Source organism: Salvelinus fontinalis, unplaced genomic scaffold (genome assembly GCF_029448725.1).
Source record: "Salvelinus fontinalis isolate EN_2023a unplaced genomic scaffold, ASM2944872v1 scaffold_0023, whole genome shotgun sequence".
In the NCBI taxonomy this organism is placed as follows: Eukaryota; Metazoa; Chordata; class Actinopteri; order Salmoniformes; family Salmonidae; genus Salvelinus; species Salvelinus fontinalis.
In genome coordinates, this window is record NW_026600232.1 from 558,433 (window position 1) to 577,086 (window position 18,654).

General features: G+C 45.3%; 2 protein-coding genes across 4 annotated transcripts in view; one reads left to right on the plus strand and one right to left on the minus strand.

The window, feature by feature from the left end:
- Positions 1 to 5,443, minus strand: part of LOC129842211 (neutrophil cytosol factor 4-like) — a 33,513-nt gene extending 28,070 nt beyond the window's left edge. The window contains exons 1-3 of one of the 2 annotated variants that reach the window (XM_055910663.1): positions 5,322 to 5,443; positions 3,761 to 3,845; positions 3,376 to 3,535 (exon numbers count right to left, since the gene is read on the minus strand). In XM_055910663.1, coding sequence (XP_055766638.1) covers positions 3,376 to 3,535; positions 3,761 to 3,845; positions 5,322 to 5,413 — 337 coding nt within the window. In that variant the 5' untranslated portion in view covers positions 5,414 to 5,443. Of the gene's footprint in view, positions 1 to 3,375; positions 3,536 to 3,760; positions 3,846 to 4,655; positions 5,019 to 5,321 lie in introns of those variants that run through there. The other variant, XM_055910664.1, reaches the window with a different exon arrangement.
- The window catches only part of LOC129842212 (parvalbumin alpha), a 48,417-nt gene that overhangs the window by 19,485 nt on the left and 10,278 nt on the right, over positions 1 to 18,654 (plus strand). The gene's annotated exons all lie outside the window — the stretch shown is intronic.

Genomic DNA, 18,654 nt, shown 5'->3' on the forward strand with positions numbered 1-18,654 from the left:
AGGAACGAGATGTCTTTCTCTCTCTCTCTGTCCGTCTGTCTTTCACTCTCTCTCTCTCTGTCTGTCTTTCACTCTCTCTGTCTCTCTTTCACTTTCTCTGTCTGTCTATCTTTCAATCTCTCTCTGTCTGTCTTTCACTCTCTCTCTCTCTGTCTCTCTCTTTGAATTGGCTAATCCCTGGTTCGATCACTCTCACTCACTCACTCTCACTCAGTCTTTGAATTGGCTAATCCCTGGCTCGCTCGCTCTCTCTCACTTTCTGTCTTTGAATTGGTTAACCCTGGCTTGCTCCAGGGATTAAGGGGTTAATCTCTCCTCCCTCCACATCATCCATCCTTTTATATTGTCCTTTCCTGTTTCATTTCAATGTCATTCAGAATATGTCTTATTTCTCCCTCTGAATTAATCAGACTGTGTAACTACTGTGTAACTTCTGTGTGTGTGTGTGTGTGTGTGTGTGTGTGTGTGTGTGTGTGTGTGTGTGTGAGTGTGAGTGTGTGTGTGTGGTGTGTGTGTGTGCGTGTGCGTGTGCGTGTGCGTGTGCGTGTGCGTGTGTGTGTGTGTGTGTGTAAATGCTGAATAAAGTAAAAGGGTTTGGACTGACTGAGTCTTCATAATATCCAGTAACACAGAGAGGGAATAGGAGTTCTGGTCTATCTGATATGGTGTTAATACAGAGAGGGAATAGGAGTTCTGGTCTATCTGATATGGTGTTAATACAGAGAGGGAATAGGAGTCCTGGTCTATCTGATATGGTGTTAATACAGAGAGAGAATAGGAGTCCTGGTCTATCTGATATGGTGTTAATACAGAGAGGGAATAGGAGTCCTGGTCTATCTGATATGGTGTTAATACAGAGAGGGAATAGGAGTCCTGGTCTATCTGATATGGTGTTAATACAGAGAGGGAATAGGAGTCCTGGTCTATCTGATATGGTGTTAATACAGAGAGGGAATAGGAGTCCTGGTCTATCTGATATGGTGTTAATACAGAGAGAGGAATAGGAGTCCTGGTCTATCTGATATGGTGTTAATACAGAGAGGGAATAGGAGTCCTGGTCTATCTGATATGGTGTTAATACAGAGAGTGAATAGGAGTCCTGGTCTATCTGATATGGTGTTAATACAGAGAGAGAATAGGAGTCCTGGTCTATCTGATATGGTGTTAATACAGAGAGGGAATAGGAGTCCTGGTCTATCTGGTATGGTGTTAATACAGAGAGTGAATAGGAGTCCTGGTCTATCTGATATGGTGTTAATACAGAGAGGGAATAGGAGTCCTGGTCTATCTGATATGGTGTTAACACAGAGAGGGAATAGGAGTCCTGGTCTATCTGATATGGTGTTAATACAGAGAGAGAATAGGAGTCCTGGTCTATCTGATATGGTGTTAATACAGAGAGGGAATAGGAGTCCTGGTCTATCTGATATGGTGTTATTACAGAGAAGGAATAGGAGTCCTGGTCTATCTGATATGGTGTTAATACAGAGAGGGAATAGGAGTCCTGGTCTATCTGGTATGGTGTTAATACAGAGAGGGAATAGGAGTCCTGGTCTATCTGATATGGTGTTAATACAGAGAGGGAATAGGAGTCCTGGTCTATCTGATATGGTGTTAATACAGAGAGGGAATATGAGTCCTGGTCTATCTGATATGGTGTTAATACAGAGAGGGAATAGGAGTCCTGGTCTATCTGATATGGTGTTAATACAGAGATAATAGGAGTCCTGGTCTAACTGATATGGTGTTAATACAGAGATAATAGGAGTCCTGGTCTAACTGATATGATTTTAATACAGAGAGGGAATAGGAGTCCTGGTCTATCTGATATGGTGTTAATACAGAGAGGGAATAGGAGTCCTGGTCTATCTGATATGGTGTTAATACAGAGAGAGAATAGGAGTCCTGGTCTGTCTGATATGGTGTTAATACAGAGAGGGAATAGGAGTCCTGGTCTATCTGATATGGTGTTAATACAGAGAGGGAATAGGAGTCCTGGTCTATCTGATATGGTGTTAATACAGAGAGGGAATAGGAGTCCTGGTCTATCTGATATGGTGTTAACACAGAGAGGAAATAGGAGTCCTGGTCTATCTGATATGGTGTTAACACAGAGAGGGAATAGGAGTCCTGGTCTATCTGATATGGTGTTAATACAGAAGGGTATAGGAGTCCTGGTCTATCTGATATGGTGTTAACACAGAGAGGGAATAGGAGTCCTGGTCTGTCTGATATGGTGTTAATACAGAGAGGGAATAGGAGTCCTGGTCTATCTGATATGGTGTTAATACAGAGAGGGAATAGGAGTCCTGGTCTATCTGATATGGTGTTAATACAGAGAGGGAATAGGAGTCCTGGTCTATCTGATATGGTGTTAACACAGAGAGGAAATAGGAGTCCTGGTCTATCTGATATGGTGTTAACACAGAGAGGGAATAGGAGTCCTGGTCTATCTGATATGGTGTTAATACAGAAGGGTATAGGAGTCCTGGTCTATCTGATATGGTGTTAATACAGAGAGGGAATAGGAGTCCTGGTCTATCTGATATGGTGTTAATACAGAGAGGGAATAGGAGTCCTGGTCTGTCTGATATGGTGTTAATACAGAGAGGGAATAGGAGTCCTGGTCTGTCTGATATGGTGTTAATACAGAGAGGGAATAGGAGTCCTGGTCTATCTGTGTTTTACACAATACCAGGTATTCTTACCCCCCGGAGAGAAGTGAACAATGACAGGGTGAATTATATTTTTACGTAACGCATACCGAACATTCATGTACAAGGACACACCCAACGGCATACACATAACGTGTACACACACACACTGAGCTGCCCACCCCTCCAGCCCCTCTCACTTATCACCCCACCCCTCCAGCCCCCAGCCCCTCTCACTGAGCTCCCCACACCTCCAGCCCCCAGCCCCTCACACTGAGCTGCCCACCCCTCCAGCCCCCAGCCCCTCTCACTGAGCTGCCCACCCCTCCAGCCCCCAGCCCCTCTCACTGAGCTGCCCACCCCTCCAGCCCCCAGCCCCCTCTCACTGAGCTGCCCACCCCTCCATCCCCCAGCCCCTCTCACTAAGCACCCCACCCCTCCAGCCCCCAGCCCCTCTCACTGAGCTGCCCACCCCTCCAGCCCCCAGCCCCTCTCACTGAGCTGCCCCACCCCTCCAGCCCCCAGCCCCGTCTCACTGAGCTGCCCACCCCTCCAGCCCCCAGCCCCTCTCACTGGGCTGCCCACCCCTCCAGCCCCCAGCCCCTCTCACTGAGCACCCCACCCCTCCAGCCCCCAGCCCCTCTCACTGGGCTGCCGACCCCTCCAGCCCCCAGCCCCTCTCACTGAGCACCCCACCCCTCCAGCCCCCAGCCCCTCTCACCAGGCAGGGTGGGCAGCCTGCAGGTGTTAGGTCCAGGTATGTCCTGGTCACCAGGTGAATACTTCAGCTCCAGCTCACTGTGCAGGTTGAAGAACTGGCTGTACCTCCGGTAGACCAGGTACTTACTACCACCTCTGGTCCTTACCTCCATCACAAAACGCTGCCGGGAGAGAGGGTGGGGGAGGAGGAGGGGAGAGAGAGATGGGAGAGAGGGAAGGGCAGAGGAGGAGAGTGGGAGGGAGGGAGGAAGTTGGGAGAGAGAATTATTACATGAGCTTTTGAGATGCTTTTCACACCATTTTTAGCGTTTAAAACGTTCTCCCCATTCTCACCGGTGCGTTGTGTGGTCAGTGTACTGTTAACCAGCATCCAGAGACATACTTACATAATAGTGGATGAAGCCCTTTTTCTCCTCAATGTCTGCGATGGTGGCACTGATGGGAATGTTGTGCGGAAGCTGGTCAAAATCACTGAGCGAGAGAAGGAAGGAGAGGAGGAGAGGAGAACTAAGAAGTAAACAAATGCTTGGGTGACGTGCAGCTTCAAGGCGTGCTGTATGACGTCACTAATATATATAACCCTGGGCTGGGACAGAACCCTGGGGGTTATATAAGTTCAGCAACATATCAGACAGGTTAGAGCCGTCCAACCGCAGGCTGATGTAAAATTCAATTGCAGGGCTTCATGGCACCGAGAACTCTCACTCACTCACTCACTCACTCACACACACACACACACACACACACACACACACACACACACACACACACACACACACACACACACACACACACACACACACACACACACACACAGCACCTGTGATGCGAGGAAACACGCGTCATAGCGTACACACACGCATTTATGTAGGGGGAATGTTGCAAAACGAGCCACTCTGTTGACTTTTGTGGAATTTAGTTTAGTTTCAAATTCACAATCGTGACAGATGACTATTCTAGAAAGATTGGAAACGCGCAGCATACACTATAGAAGAATAGGCTACTACCACAGATAAAAGGGGAAATAGCTTCGCTGTTACTATTCTATTGCCTAGTTACTGGCTAAATACCCAATTTGGCCCTCATACCATCATGGCCACCTAATCTTCCCCAGTTTCCAATTGGCTCATTCATCCCCCCTCTTCTCACTTCTCAGTCAATTTAACAGGTAAAATAAGGGGTAAAATACATTAACAACCGTGCTGGATGCAGAAGTTCACATTTCAGAATAGTCCTATGCTGCTTTCAACAACCGCTGTTACCACTGGCCTCATAACTCACCTCTCGTCTCGTAGTTGCTTGGGAAGCGACGACATGTTGATGGAGACCGGGCCGATTGAAGAATGGAACTTTCTGATAGATTTATCACAACACAGTCGCACCTCACTTCAACCCTCTTTCGATTAACAGAAACCTGAACTGAAAATCTGCTACAGACTCGCACAGCGGTTTCATGGAGCGGAACGAACGCGATCAGTAGGCGCAAACAGGCGACAGAGCGGAACGTGTGCAATCAGGAAGCCAAAATCAAGTTCCCCAAAATGATTAGGCTACACGCATCGGCCGTTTCTGAAGGTTGCTGAGGTGGATGGGGAGGGAAACACTTGTCTTGTTGTTCACGAGCCTCTTAACAGAGAATCAAATCAAATAGACTAAATGGTCATGATGCAGATGTAAACTTGCTAGGTTAAAATAGGTTAAAACACATATATATATATATATATATATATATATATATATATATATATCCCTCTCTCACTATTGCTCTCTCGACTGTTGTGTGGGTTCGTACAAGCTTGAAAAGTATGTCAATCACAATGCAACTGGCAAAATCAGGCATTGTACAATCATGCGACTGGCAGAGTAAAATAGCCACTAATTGATAAATGGACCATGTATGTTGTAAATGTCTTCTGTTTTCTCCAGATAGAATGCTTAGCCTCGCACCTGTTCGTAAATCCGCCGTCATAATAAAGGAAGGGTGAGGAGGAAAGGGATCCGTTGAAGATCATTTTTACGCAGCCCCTTTGCAGCACCATCTAATCGGAGGCCTTTGGCCCAGTTGCAACATGTAAAGTCGATTCCTTTTCACTAGATGTCAGCGAAGAGAGCAGTAGAGGTTAGAAGAGAGCAGTAAAGGGTAGAACAGGGTAGAGGAGAGTGTAAGAGAGTAGTAGAGGTTAGAAGAGAGCAGTAAAGGGTAGAACAGGGTAGAAGAGGGTGTAAGAGAGTAGTAGAGGTTAGAAGAGAGCAGTAAAGGGTAGAACAGGGTAGAGGAGGGTGTAAGAGAGCAGTAGAGGTTAGAAGAGAGCAGTAAAGGGTAGAACAGGGTAGAGGAGGGTGTAAGAGAGTAGTAGAGGTTAGAAAAGAGCAGTAAAGGGTAGAACAGGGTAGAGGAGAGTGTAAGAGAGTAGTAGAGGTTAGAAGAGAGCAGTAAAGGGTAGAACAGGGTAGAGGAGGGTGTAAGAGAGTAGTAGAGGTTAGAAGAGAGCAGTAAAGGGTAGAACAGGGTAGAGGAGAGTGTAAGAGAGCAGTAGAGGTTAGAAGAGAGCAGTAAAGGGTAGAACAGGGTAGAGGAGAGTGTAAGAGAGTAGTAGAGGTTAGAAGAGAGCAGTAAAGGGTAGAACAGGGTAGAGGAGGGTGTAAGAGAGCAGTAGAGGTTAGAAGAGAGCAGTAAAGGGTAGAACAGGGTAGAGGAGGGTGTAAGAGAGCAGTAGAGGTTAGAAGAGAGCAGTAAAGGGTAGAACAGGGTAGAGGAGGGTGTAAGAGAGTAGTAGAGGTTAGAAAAGAGCAGTAAAGGGTAGAACAGGGTAGAGGAGGGTGTAAGAGAGTAGTAGAGGTTAGAAGAGACCAGTAAAGGGTAGAACAGGGTAGAGGAGGGTGTAAGAGAGCAGTAGAGGTTAGAAGAGAGCAGTAAAGGGTAGAACAGGGTAGAGGAGTGTGTAAGAGAGCAGTAGAGGTTAGAAGAGAGCAGTAAAGGGTAGAACAGGGTAGAGGAGGGTGTAAGAGAGTAGTAGAGGTTAGAAGAGACCAGTAAAGGGTAGAACAGGGTAGAGGAGGGTGTAAGAGAGCAGTAGAGGTTAGAAGAGAGCAGTAAAGGGTAGAACAGGGTAGAGGAGGGTGTAAGAGAGCAGTAGAGGTTAGAAGAGAGCAGTAAAGGGTAGAACAGGGTAGAGGAGGGTGTAAGAGAGCAGTAGAGGTTAGAAGAGAGCAGTAAAGGGTAGAACAGGGTAGAGGAGGGTGTAAGAGAGCAGTAGAGGTTAGAAGAGAGCAGTAAAGGGTAGAACAGGGTAGAGGAGGGTGTAAGAGAGTAGTAGAGGTTAGAAGAGAGCAGTAAAGGGTAGAAAAGGGTAGAGGAGGGTGTAAGAGAGTAGTAGAGGTTAGAAGAGAGCAGTAAAGGGTAGAACAGGGTAGAGGAGGGTGTAAGAGAGTAGTAGAGGTTAGAAGAGAGCAGTAAAGGGTAGAACAGGGTAGAGGAGGGTGTAAGAGAGCAGTAGAGGTTAGAAGAGAGCAGTAAAGGGTAGAACAGGGTAGAGGAGGGTGTAAGAGAGTAGTAGAGGTTAGAAGAGAGCAGTAACGGGTAGAACAGGGTAGAGGAGGGTGTAAGAGAGTAGAGCAGGGTAGAGGAGGGTGTAAGAGAGCAGTAGAGGTTAGAAGAGAGCAGTAAAGGGTAGAACAGGGTAGAGGAGGGTGTAAGAGAGTAGTAGAGGTTAGAAGAGACCAGTAAAGGGTAGAACAGGGTAGAGGAGGGTGTAAGAGAGCAGTAGAGGTTAGAAGAGAGCAGTAAAGGGTAGAACAGGGTAGTGGAGGGTGTAAGAGAGTAGAACAGGGTAGAGGAGGGTGTAAGAGAGTAGAACAGGGTAGAGGAGGGTGTAAGAGAGTAGTAGAGGTTAGAAGAGAGCAGTAAAGGGTAGAACAGGGTAGAGGAGCGTGTAAGAGAGCAGTAGAGGTTAGAAGAGAGCAGTAAAGGGTAGAACAGGGTAGAGGAGGGTGTAAGAGAGTAGTAGAGGTTAGAAGAGAGCAGTAAAGGGTAGAACAGGGTAGAGGAGGGTGTAAGAGAGCAGTAGAGGTTAGAAGAGAGCAGTAAAGGGTAGAACAGGGTAGAGGAGGGTGTAAGAGAGTAGTAGAGGTTAGAAGAGAGCAGTAAAGGGTAGAACAGGGTAGAGGAGGGTGTAAGAGAGTAGTAGAGGTTAGAAGAGAGCAGTAAAGGGTAGAACAGGGTAGAGGAGGGTGTAAGAGAGTAGTAGAGGTTAGAAGAGAGCAGTAAAGGGTAGAACAGGGTAGAGGAGGGTGTAAGAGAGCAGTAGAGGTTAGAAGAGAGCAGTAAAGGGTAGAACAGGGTAGAGGAGGGTGTAAGAGAGCAGTAGAGGTTAGAAGAGAGCAGTAAAGGGTAGAACAGGGTAGAGGAGGGTGTAAGAGAGTAGTAGAGGTTAGAAGAGAGCAGTAAAGGGTAGAACAGGGTAGAGGAGGGTGTAAGAGAGTAGTAGAGGTTAGAAGAGAGCAGTAAAGGGTAGAACAGGGTAGAGGAGGGTGTAAGAGAGTAGTAGAGGTTAGAAGAGACCAGTAAAGGGTAGAACAGGGTAGAGGAGGGTGTAAGAGAGCAGTAGAGGTTAGAAGAGAGCAGTAAAGGGTAGAACAGGGTAGAGGAGGGTGTAAGAGAGTAGTAGAGGTTAGAAGAGAGCAGTAAAGGGTAGAACAGGGTAGAGGAGGGTGTAAGAGAGTAGTAGAGGTTAGAAGAGAGCAGTAAATGGTAGAGGAGGGTAGAGGAGGGTGTAAGAGAGCAGTAGAGGTTAGAAGAGAGCAGTAAAGGGTAGAACAGGGTAGAGGAGGGTGTAAGAGAGTAGTAGAGGTTAGAAGAGAGCAGTAAATGGTAGAGGAGGGTAGAGGAGGGTGTAAGAGAGCAGTAGAGGTTAGAAGAGAGCAGTAAAGGGTAGAACAGGGTAGAGGAGGGTGTAAGAGAGTAGTAGAGGTTAGAAGAGAGCAGTAAATGGTAGAGGAGGGTAGAGGAGGGTGTAAGAGAGCAGTAGAGGTTAGAAGAGAGCAGTAAAGGGTAGAGGTGGGTGTAAGAGAGTAGTAGAGGAGGGCATTAGGCGAATTACATAGGGAAGATCTCAGTTGCATACTCCTCACATCCTCTCTCCTCGAGAAGGTCAGAGGGTAGGGACCTCTGGATTTCCTATCCAATGGGTTTTGAGTAGGAGACGAAGAGAGAGGAAGTGAGGAGTATGCAATTAAAATTTTCCCATTGGCTATATGGGTTCTGGTCAAAAGTAGTACACTAAATAGGGAATATGATGCCATGTGGGACGCAACCATAATATTCCCCTTTCTTTGAGAAAAAGATAGGGGGGGAAGAGAGGGGGGCAGAAAGAGAGAGGGGGAGAGAGAGAGGGGAGAGAGAGAGGGGAGAGGGAAAGAGAGAGGGGGGAGGGAGAAAGAGAGAGGGGGAGAGAAAGAGGGGGAAGAGAGAGGGGAAAGAAAGAGAGAGTGGGAGAAAGAGAGAGAGAAAGTCACTTTACCAAAGTACATAGTCAGAATGTCCATCTCCGAACTGCATATCTACATCAGTTATTCAGGCATCTTGTAGAGGGAACAGTCAGCAGTGTACACTGAATGTACAAAACATTAAGGACACCAGGTGAAAGTTATGATCCCTGTCACTTATTAAATCCACTTCAATCAGTGTAGATGAAGGAGAAGAGACATGTTAAATAATCATTTTTAAGCCTTGAGTCAATTGAGACATGGATTGTGTATGTGTGCCATTCAGAAGGATTATGGGCAAGACCAAATATTTAAGTGCCTTTGAACAGAGTATGGTAGTAGGTGCCAGACGCACCAGTTTGTGTCAAGAACTGCAACGCTGCTGGGTTTTTCACGCTCAACAGTTTCCTGTGTGTATCAAGAATGGTCCACCACCAAAAGGACATCCAGCGAACTTGACACAACTGTGGGAAGCATTGGAGTCAACATGGGCCAGCATCCCTGTGGAACACTTCAACATTAGGAAGGTGTCCTTATTGTTTTGTACACTCAGTGTATGTATGCGTGTGTGTGCGTGCGTGTGTGTATGCGTGTGCATGTACGTGTGAGTGTGTTTATGTATGCGTCTGCATGTATGTGTGTGTGTGCATGTATGTGTGTGTGTGTGTGTGTGTGTGTGTGTGTGTGTGTGTGTGTGTGTGCGTGCGTGCGTGCGTGCGTGCGTGCGTGCGTGCGTGCGTGGCGTGCGCTTATATCCTTGCCAATATCTGGGCATTTAAAGAGATGACAGAGGACATATCGATTCCCTCTCTATTCTCATACTGTGAGGCCGACTGACTACACGGACACTTTGAAACCGAGTGTGTGTGTGTTTGTGTGTGTGTTTGTGTGTGTCAAATCTCCCGTGATGAAATGTAGATATGTATTTGGACACAAGTGGTGAAGCCCATAATAGATACACACACTAGGCCCATAACTTGGCTGTTCCAAGCTTCAGACATCCAAGTGTGTATTTAACACCAAGGTCACATCAGTTGCTCTGTGTGTTGTGTGTTGTGTGTTGTGTGTTGTGTGTGTGTGTGTGTGTGTGTGTGTGTGTGTGTGTGTGTGTGTGTGTGTGTGTACGTTTTACTATACTTTTTAGTACCAGAAGTCCTTACTAGAATAGTAAACGAACAAAAATTCTGAGAAGTGAGAACATTTTGCCGGGGTTCACTATTATTTCACACCCAGAAGAGGAGAGAAGGGAGGCAACATGGAATCATTCCTAAATATATTCTACTACAGAAGAACATGTTATAATGTAAAACCTAAGAGGTGTTCAATAGGTTATGTCCCAGGATGTTTTAAATGGAACACTCTTAGAAATAAAGGTGCTATGTAGAACCTTAAAGGGTTCTTCGCCTGTCCCCATAGGAGAACCCTATTAATCAACAAGTTTTGGTTCCAGGTAGAACCATTTTGGTTCCATGTAGAACCCTTTGTGGAAAGGATAACCCTTTTTTGGAACCAAAAAGGGTTATCCTATGGGTACTGACAAAGAACTCTCTTGGAACCCTTTTTTTCTAAGAATGTACATTTCTAACTAGACTTTTTCTAACTCCTTTGTAGATGGTGTTCTGTGATTATGAAGTATGGATTTTAGGGCCCATACTAAACATAGTATGCATCACCATAAAAGCTAGTGTGTGTTGTGTTGTGTTGTGTTGTGTTGTGTTGTGTTGTGTTGTGTTGTGTTGTGTTGTGTTGTGTTGTGTTGTGTTGTGTTGTGTTGTGTTGTGTTGTGTTGTGTTGTGTGTGTGTGTGTGTGTGTGTGTGTGTGTGTGTGTGTGTGTGTGTGTGTGTGTGTGTGTGTGTGTGTGTGTGTGTGTGTGTTTGTGTGTTGTGTGTGTGTCAATCAATCAGTCAGTCAGTCAGTCAATGTAGGCTACATCAATCTCATACTGTACTTCAAGATCTCTCTCTCTCTCCTTTCTTCTTCCCTTCATCCCCTCTGGTCTCCATGTTACCAAGGTGACGGAGTTTCAACATCGAGTGCCATGCGTGTCGGTCGAGTGTTCCCGTTAGACAGACTGTGTGTGTGGCATGTTATTTGCTTTGGCTTTGTATTGTAATCCAGACATGTCCACTAAGATATGAAACCATAGGCCATAGCCTCAGACACGCTCACAATATACACACTGAGTTGTAACCCATATCGCACCTGTCATAGGGTGTAACGCTCCACCTGCTGCTGAAAAGCACTTGGACCATTTAAAACTGAGCTGCTTTCACTTCTCTCTCTCTCTAGAATGAGTTGACTCTGTCTTTCTGTCTCTGCCTTGCCCTTGATTAACCCTCTATCCTTCCGTTGGTCCGTCGTCTCCTTATTTAACACAGACAGACTTATGTTACTGTTTCCGCCTCTATTTCTGTCTCTCTGTCTCCGTCTCTCTCTCCTTTTCCCCTCTCTGTAGCATGTCCATACTTTAGGATGTGCTGATGCAGGGTAATGCAATAGAGGGTGGGAGACAGCATGATGAACAGAGACAAGGAATGGGGGAGACAGGGAGGGAGGGAAACTGAGAGAACAGAACAGGAGGAACAGGGAGCGTCAACCAATATGAAGAGAGAGAGGGAGAGGAAAAGAGGTGGAGAGAGAGACAGACAGACGGCTGTGGCCCAGGCTTTTGACTCCCTCTTTGTGTCATAGGGAGTATGTCTGGGATATTACACACACACACACACACACCTTTGACAGTGAGCAGCCACAGAGAGATGGATCTAGCTCTGCTGGCCTTGGTTGTCAACAGCTGGTGAGAAAGACTGATAAATATAGTCTGAGGAAGATGAGAAGGACGAAGCAAGGGATGAGGGGGAGTGAGAGAGGGGGAGCCTTTTAAAGAGCTTGAGGGAGAGATAAAGGATAGAGAGATACAGATTGACAGAGGGAGATGGGGAGAGAGATGTAGATTGACAGAGGGAGATGGAGGGAGAGTTAAAGGAGACAGGTAGAGAGGGAGAGAGGGAGATGAAGGGAGAGATAAAGAAGACATGTAGAGAGGGAGATGAAGGGACAGATAAAGAAGACAGGTAGAGAGGGACGGGGGAGAGATAAAGAAGACAGGTAGAGAGGGAGAGAGGGAGATGGAGGGAGAGATAAAGGAGACAGGTAGAGAAGGATAGAGGGAGATGAAGGGAGAGATAAAGAAGACAGGTAGAGAAGGAGAGAGGGAGATGAAGGGAGAGATAAAGAAGACAGGTAGAGAAGGATAGAGGGTGATGAAGGGAGAGATAAATGAGACAGGTAGAGAGGGAGAGAGGGAGATGAAGGGAGAGATAAAGAAGACAGGTAGAGAAGGATAGAGGGAGATGAAGGGAGAGATAAAGGAGATAGGTAGAGAAGGATAGAGGGAGAGTTGAGTCTGTCTAGGACTTGTGAGGCGTCTGTTTCTCAAACTAGACACTCTAATGTACTTGTCCTCTTGCTCAGTTGTGCACCGGGGCCTCCCACTCCTCTTCCTATTCTGGTTAGAGGCAGTTTGCGCTGTTCTGTGATGAGAGAAGTACGCAGCTTTTATTTCAGAATAAAGTTCTTTGTTTCTGCCCATTTTGAGCCTGTAATCGAACCCACAAATACTGATGCTCCAGATACTCAACGAGTCTAAAGACGGACAGTTTTATTGCTTCTTTAATCAGAACTACAGTTTTCAGCTGTGCTAATGTAATTACAAAAGTGTTTTCTAATGATCAATTAGCCTTTTAAAACGATAAACTTGGATTAGCTAACACAATGTGCCATTGGAACACAGAAGTGATGGTTGCTGATAATTGGCCTCTGTACGCCTATTTTTTTATTTTACCATTATTTTACCAGGTAAGTTGACTGAGAACACGTTCTCATTTGCAGCAACGACCTGGGGAATAGTTACAGGGGAGAGGAGGAGGATGAATGAGCCAATTGTAAACTGGGGATTATTAGGTGACCATGATGGTTTGAGGGCCAGATTGGGAATTTAGCCATGAACCCGGGGTTAACACCCCTACTCTTACGATAAGTGCCATGGGATCTTTAATGACCTCAGAGAGTCAGGACACCCGTTTAACGTCCCATCCGAAAGACGGCACCCTACACAGGGCAGTGTCCCCAATCGTTGCCCTGGGGCATTGGGATATTTTTTTCTTTTTTTTAGACCAGAGGAAAGAGTGCCTCCTACTGGCCCTCCAACACCACATCCAGCAGCATCTGGTCTCCCATCCAGGGACTGACCAGGACCAACCCTGCTTAGCTTCAGAAGCAAGCCAGCAGTGGTATGCAGGGTGGTATGCTGCTGGCTATGTAGATATTCCATAAAAAAATCTGCAGTTTCCAGCTACAATAGTTATTAACAACATTAACGTTAATGTCTACACTGTATTTATGATCAATTTGATGTTATTTTACTGGACAAAACAAACAAGGACATTTCTAAATGACCCCAAACTTTTGAACAGTAGTGTATATATTATGTAAATAGACAATTTTATATCAATTTCTTCCAGCTAGGCAGAGAGGGTGTAGAAACAGCCTAAGAAGCAGACTGCTGAAACAGGCTACCAAGCAGACTGCAGAAACAGGCTACCAAGCAGACTGCAGAAACAGGCTACCAAGCAGACTGCTGAAACATCATACCAAGCAGACTGCAGAAACAGGCTACCAAGCAGACTGCTGAAACAGCATACCAAGCAGACTGCTGAAACAGCATACCAAGCAGACTGCAGAAACAGGCTACCAAGCAGACTGGAGAAACAGGCTACCAAGCAGACTGCTGAAACAGCATACCAAGCAGACTGCAGAAACAGGCTACCAAGCAGACTGCTGAAACAGCATACCAAGCAGACTGCTGAAACAGCATACCAAGCAGACTGCAGAAACAGGCTACCAAGCAGACTGCAGAAACAGGGATATCAAGCAGACTGCAGAAACACGTTATCAAGCAGACTGTAGAAACACGTTATCAAGCAGACTGTAGAAACACGTTATCAAGCAAACTGTAGAAACAGGCTACCAAGCAGACTGTAGAAACATGTTATCAAGCAGACTGTAGAAACAGGCTACCAAGCAGACTGTAGAAACAGGTTATCAAGCAGACTGTAGAAACAGGCTACCAAGCAGACTGTAGAAACATGTTATCAAGCAGACTGTAGAAACAGGCTACCAAGCAGACTGTAGAAACATGTTATCAAGCAGACTGTAGAAACATGTTATCAAGCAGACTGTAGAAACATGTTATCAAGCAGACTGAAGAAACATGTTATCAAGCAGACTGTAGAAACATGTTATCAAGCAGACTGTAGAAACATGTTATCAAGCAGACTGCAGAAACATGTTATCAAGCAGACTGTAGAAACGTGTTATCAAGCAGACTGCAGAAACGTGTTATCAAGCAGACTGCAGAAACATGTTATCAAGCAGACTGTAGAAACATGTTATCAAGCAGACTGTAGAAACATGTTATCAAGCAGACTGTAGAAACATGTTATCAAGCAGACTGTAGAAACAGGCTACCAAGCAGACTGTAGAAACATGTTATCAAGCAGACTGAAGAAACAGGTTATCAAGCAGACTATAGAAACATGTTATCAAGCAGACTGTAGAAACAGGCTACCAAGCAGACTGTAGAAACATGTTATCAAGCAGGCTGTAGAAACATGTTATCAAGCAGACTGAAGAAACAGGTTATCAAGCAGACTGAAGAAACAGGTTATCAAGCAGACTGTAGAAACATGTTATCAAGCAGACTGTAGAAACATGTTATCAAGCAGACTGCAGAAACAGGCTACCAAGCAGACTGTAGAAAGAGGCTACCAAGCAGACTGTAGAAACAGGCTACCAAGCAGACTGTAGAAACATGTTATCAAGCAGACTGTAGAAATTATGTTATCAAGCAGACTGTAGAAACATGTTATCAAGCAGACTGAAGAAACAGGTTATCAAGCCGACTATAGAAACATGTTATCAAGCAGACTGTAGAAACAGGCTACCAAGCAGACTGTAGAAACATGTTATCAAGCAGACTGTAGAAACATGTTATCAAGCAGACTGTAGAAACAGGCTACCAAGGTCAGCTGTATTTTCTCTGATTACTTGATTTCTTGAGTTATCTTAGATTAAATCATACTAATTTGAGGGAGTATGCGATCACACTCATTTGGGTCACCTAGCCAAATTCAGCAGAACCGAAGCATGTGGAAGCCTTGAGCGGAAGAGAGAGAAGGGGGGAGAGAGAAAGATGAAGGTAGAGAGCAAGGGAGAGAGGTAGAGAGCGAGGGAGAGAGGTAGAGGTAGAGAGGGAAAGAGGGAGAGAGTGAGGGAGAGAGGTAGAGGTAGAGAGGGAAAGAGGGAGAGAGTGAGGGAGAGAGGGAGAGAGGTAGAGAGTGAGGGAGAGAGTGAGGGAGTGAGTGAGGGAGTGAGGTAGAGAGGTAGAGGTAGAGAGGGAAAGAAGGAGAGAGTGAGGGAGAGAGGTAGAGAGGTAGAGAGTGAGGGAGAGAGTGAGGAGTGAGTGAGGTAGAGAGGTAGAGAGGTAGATAGTGAGGGAGAGAGGGGGAGAGAGAGGTAGATAGTGAGGGAGAGAGGTAAATAGTGAGAAAGAGAAGTAGAGAGGTAGATAGTGAGGAAGTAAAGTAGAGAGGTAGATAGTGAGGGAGGGAGGTAGATACTGAGGTAGAGAGGTAGATAGTGAGGTAGAGAGGTAGATAGTGAGGTAGAGAGGTAGATAGTGAGGGAGAGAGGTAGATAGGTAGATAGTGAGGGAGAGAGGTAGATAGTGAGGTAGAGAGGTAGATAGTGAGGTAGAGAGGTAGATAGTGAGGGAGAGAGGTAGATAGGTAGATAGTGAGGTAGAGAGGTAGATAGTGAGGGAGAGAGGTAGATAGGTAGATAGTGAGGGAGAGAGGTAGATAGTGAGGGAGAGAGGGAGAGAGGGAGAGAGTGAGAGAGATAGGTAGATAATGAGGGAGAGAGGTAGAGAGAGGTAGATAGTGCGGGAGAGAGGGAGAGAGTGAGAGAGAGGTAGATAATGAGGGAGAGAGGTAGAGAGAGGTAGATAGTGAGGGATAGAGGTAGATAGTGAGGGAGTGAGGTAGAGAGAGAGATAGATAGTGAGGGAGAGAGGTATATAATGAGGGAGAGAGGTAGAGAGAGGTAGATAGTGAGGGATAGAGGTAGATAGTGAGGGAGTGAGGTAGAGAGAGAGAGAGATAGTGAGGGATAGAGGTATATAATGAGGGAGAGAGGTAGAGAGAGGTAGATAGTGAGGGAGAGAGGTATATAATGAGGGAGAGAGGTAGAGAGAGGTAGATAGTGAGGGATAGAGGTAGATAGTGAGGGAGTGAGGTAGAGAGAGAGAGAGATAGTGAGGGATAGAGGTATATAATGAGGGAGAGAGGTAGAGAGAGGTAGATAGTGAGGGAGAGAGGTAGATAATGAGAGAGAGAGGTAGAGAGAGGTAGACAGTGAGGGAAAGAGGTAGAGAGGTAGATAGTGAGGGAGAGAGGTAGATAGTGAGGGAGTGATGTAGAGAGGTAGATAGTGAGGGAGAGGGGTAGATAGTGAGGGAGAGAGGTAGATAGTGAGGGAGAGAGGTAGAGAGGTAGATAGTGAGGTAGATAGTGAGGACAGCAAATAAATGTTTTATTAATAGTAGTGTTTGATTGGTTAGTAATGTTGAGAAAGTGATCTGACCCTAGGGCAGTGTTAGTACGTCATGTCTTGAACCCCACTGTCCCTCTCCCATACTCTCCCAAAATAAATGCTGTGTATGTATGTATGTATGTGTGTATGTGTGTCTGTGTGTCTGTGTGTGTTTGCGTGCGTGCGTGCGTGCGTGCGTGCGTGCGTGTGTGTGTGCGTGTGTGTGTGTGAGTGTGATATATAAGACTGATAGTGGACACCCCCCTCTCTTACCCTATCTCAACTCCAGCTCCTGTCTCTTTCTCTCCTTCACTCTCTCCATCTCTCTCTCTCTCTCTCTCTCTCTCTCTCTCTCTCTCCAGTGTCTAGTCCCTCACTAGCCAGGTAAGGTTGATCATTGAAAGGTCTGGGTTGTGGGATTGGTTTTCATTGGATGCATAATTATTATTCATTATTGCAACCAAATACTGTCTGGTTGGGGTCTGCAGTTAATGCCTGGCGTTCAAACTCGCAGAAAAATAATGTTCTTTATTCAGTTTCCGTTGGTTTGTTTTGGGTCATCTTGTGTTAGAAAAGGATTGTTGTTTTGAGAAGTGTTGGACAGGTTGATATGTAGTGTGCTGTGAATTCATACAGCATGTATAGACCATTCTGTGTAGTGATTCTGTGTTCTTGAAAGGCTGGATGTTGGTAGAATTCCGTTCTAAAACCTGCAGCTGTTCTAAGTCCCTGTTCTGACCCAGACGGAATGCTCAGGATATTTGTCATTCTTAGAATATTCCTAAAACAATGGTTCTAGTATTCTATGGTCTGCTTGGAGATGTCAGTCTCCTGTCCACTCAGCCAAAATATGACTGCACGTGCGACTGTAGACCGAGACGAGTGTGTGTGTGTGTGTTTATGTACTTTAAACCAAGACATGTACGACTCCATGACTCATACAACTGTTATATGATGTCAAGGTTGAAATATTACTCAGTGCAATACATCACATACATCATAGTCACATACATCATAGTCACATACATCATAGTCACATACATCATAGTCACATACATCATAGTCACATACATCATAGTCACATACATCATAGTCACATACATCATAGTCACATACATCATAGTCACATACATCATAGTCACATACATCATAGTCACATACATCATAGTCACATACATCATAGTCACATACATCATAGTCACATACATCATAGTCACATACATAAGTCGCTCTGGATAAGAGCGTCTGCTAAATGACTTAAATGTAAATGTAAATGTACATCATAGTCACATACATCATAGTCACATACATCATAGTCACATACATCATAGTCACATACATCATACTCACATACATCATAGTCACATACATCATAGTCTATTTGAGCGTTGCATGACACAAACCTGAAGGCAGTCAAATGTAGGACTATAGCAGCACTTCCTCATTTCAACGCCCGTCACCCAACACGGTGATAAATAGCTGCTATTGGGATAAATACCCCATTAAAAAGAGGCTTTGCACCATCTGATAGAGAGGACATCTGGTGTCCCCTAAAGACAACCCACACAACACAGGCCCAAATCCATCTCTCAGCCCTTCATCACCTTGTAGAGACCCGAGAGGATTTGATTGGTATAAGCAATATGGTGACACTTCAACCTAGCCTATCAGAGGGCAAGATGAAGCTATTACCATGTTGCTTATACCAATCGAATCCTCTCAGATCTCCACAAATGCAGGAAATAGGGCATAGGGATGGATTTGGGATTGGGCCATGGTCCGGTTAAAATAATGTTTAAAAAATAAGACATTTAACCATTGTAGTTAACGGTATATGTCACTTTAGCTAACAAATTAGTTGTAGTTAGTTAAATTGCTCCTTCTTGGTCAGGTCGTTATTGTAAAAGCTAATGTGTTCTCCATGACTTACAAAGGCACAAATACAGTTCTATGTCGTAGAGTTATACAACACTTGACGTGACATGTTACCCTGCAGTGTAAGGGTCATGTTGTCAAGACTAATCGTCAAGTTGTTTTACCTCGAGTGGACTACACTAACCTTCGACCCCTATGTACGTGCCAGAAGGCTTTGGTCGCTGTCAATCATATACTGCATGTATGTAGATGTCAAAGATCAACGTTAAC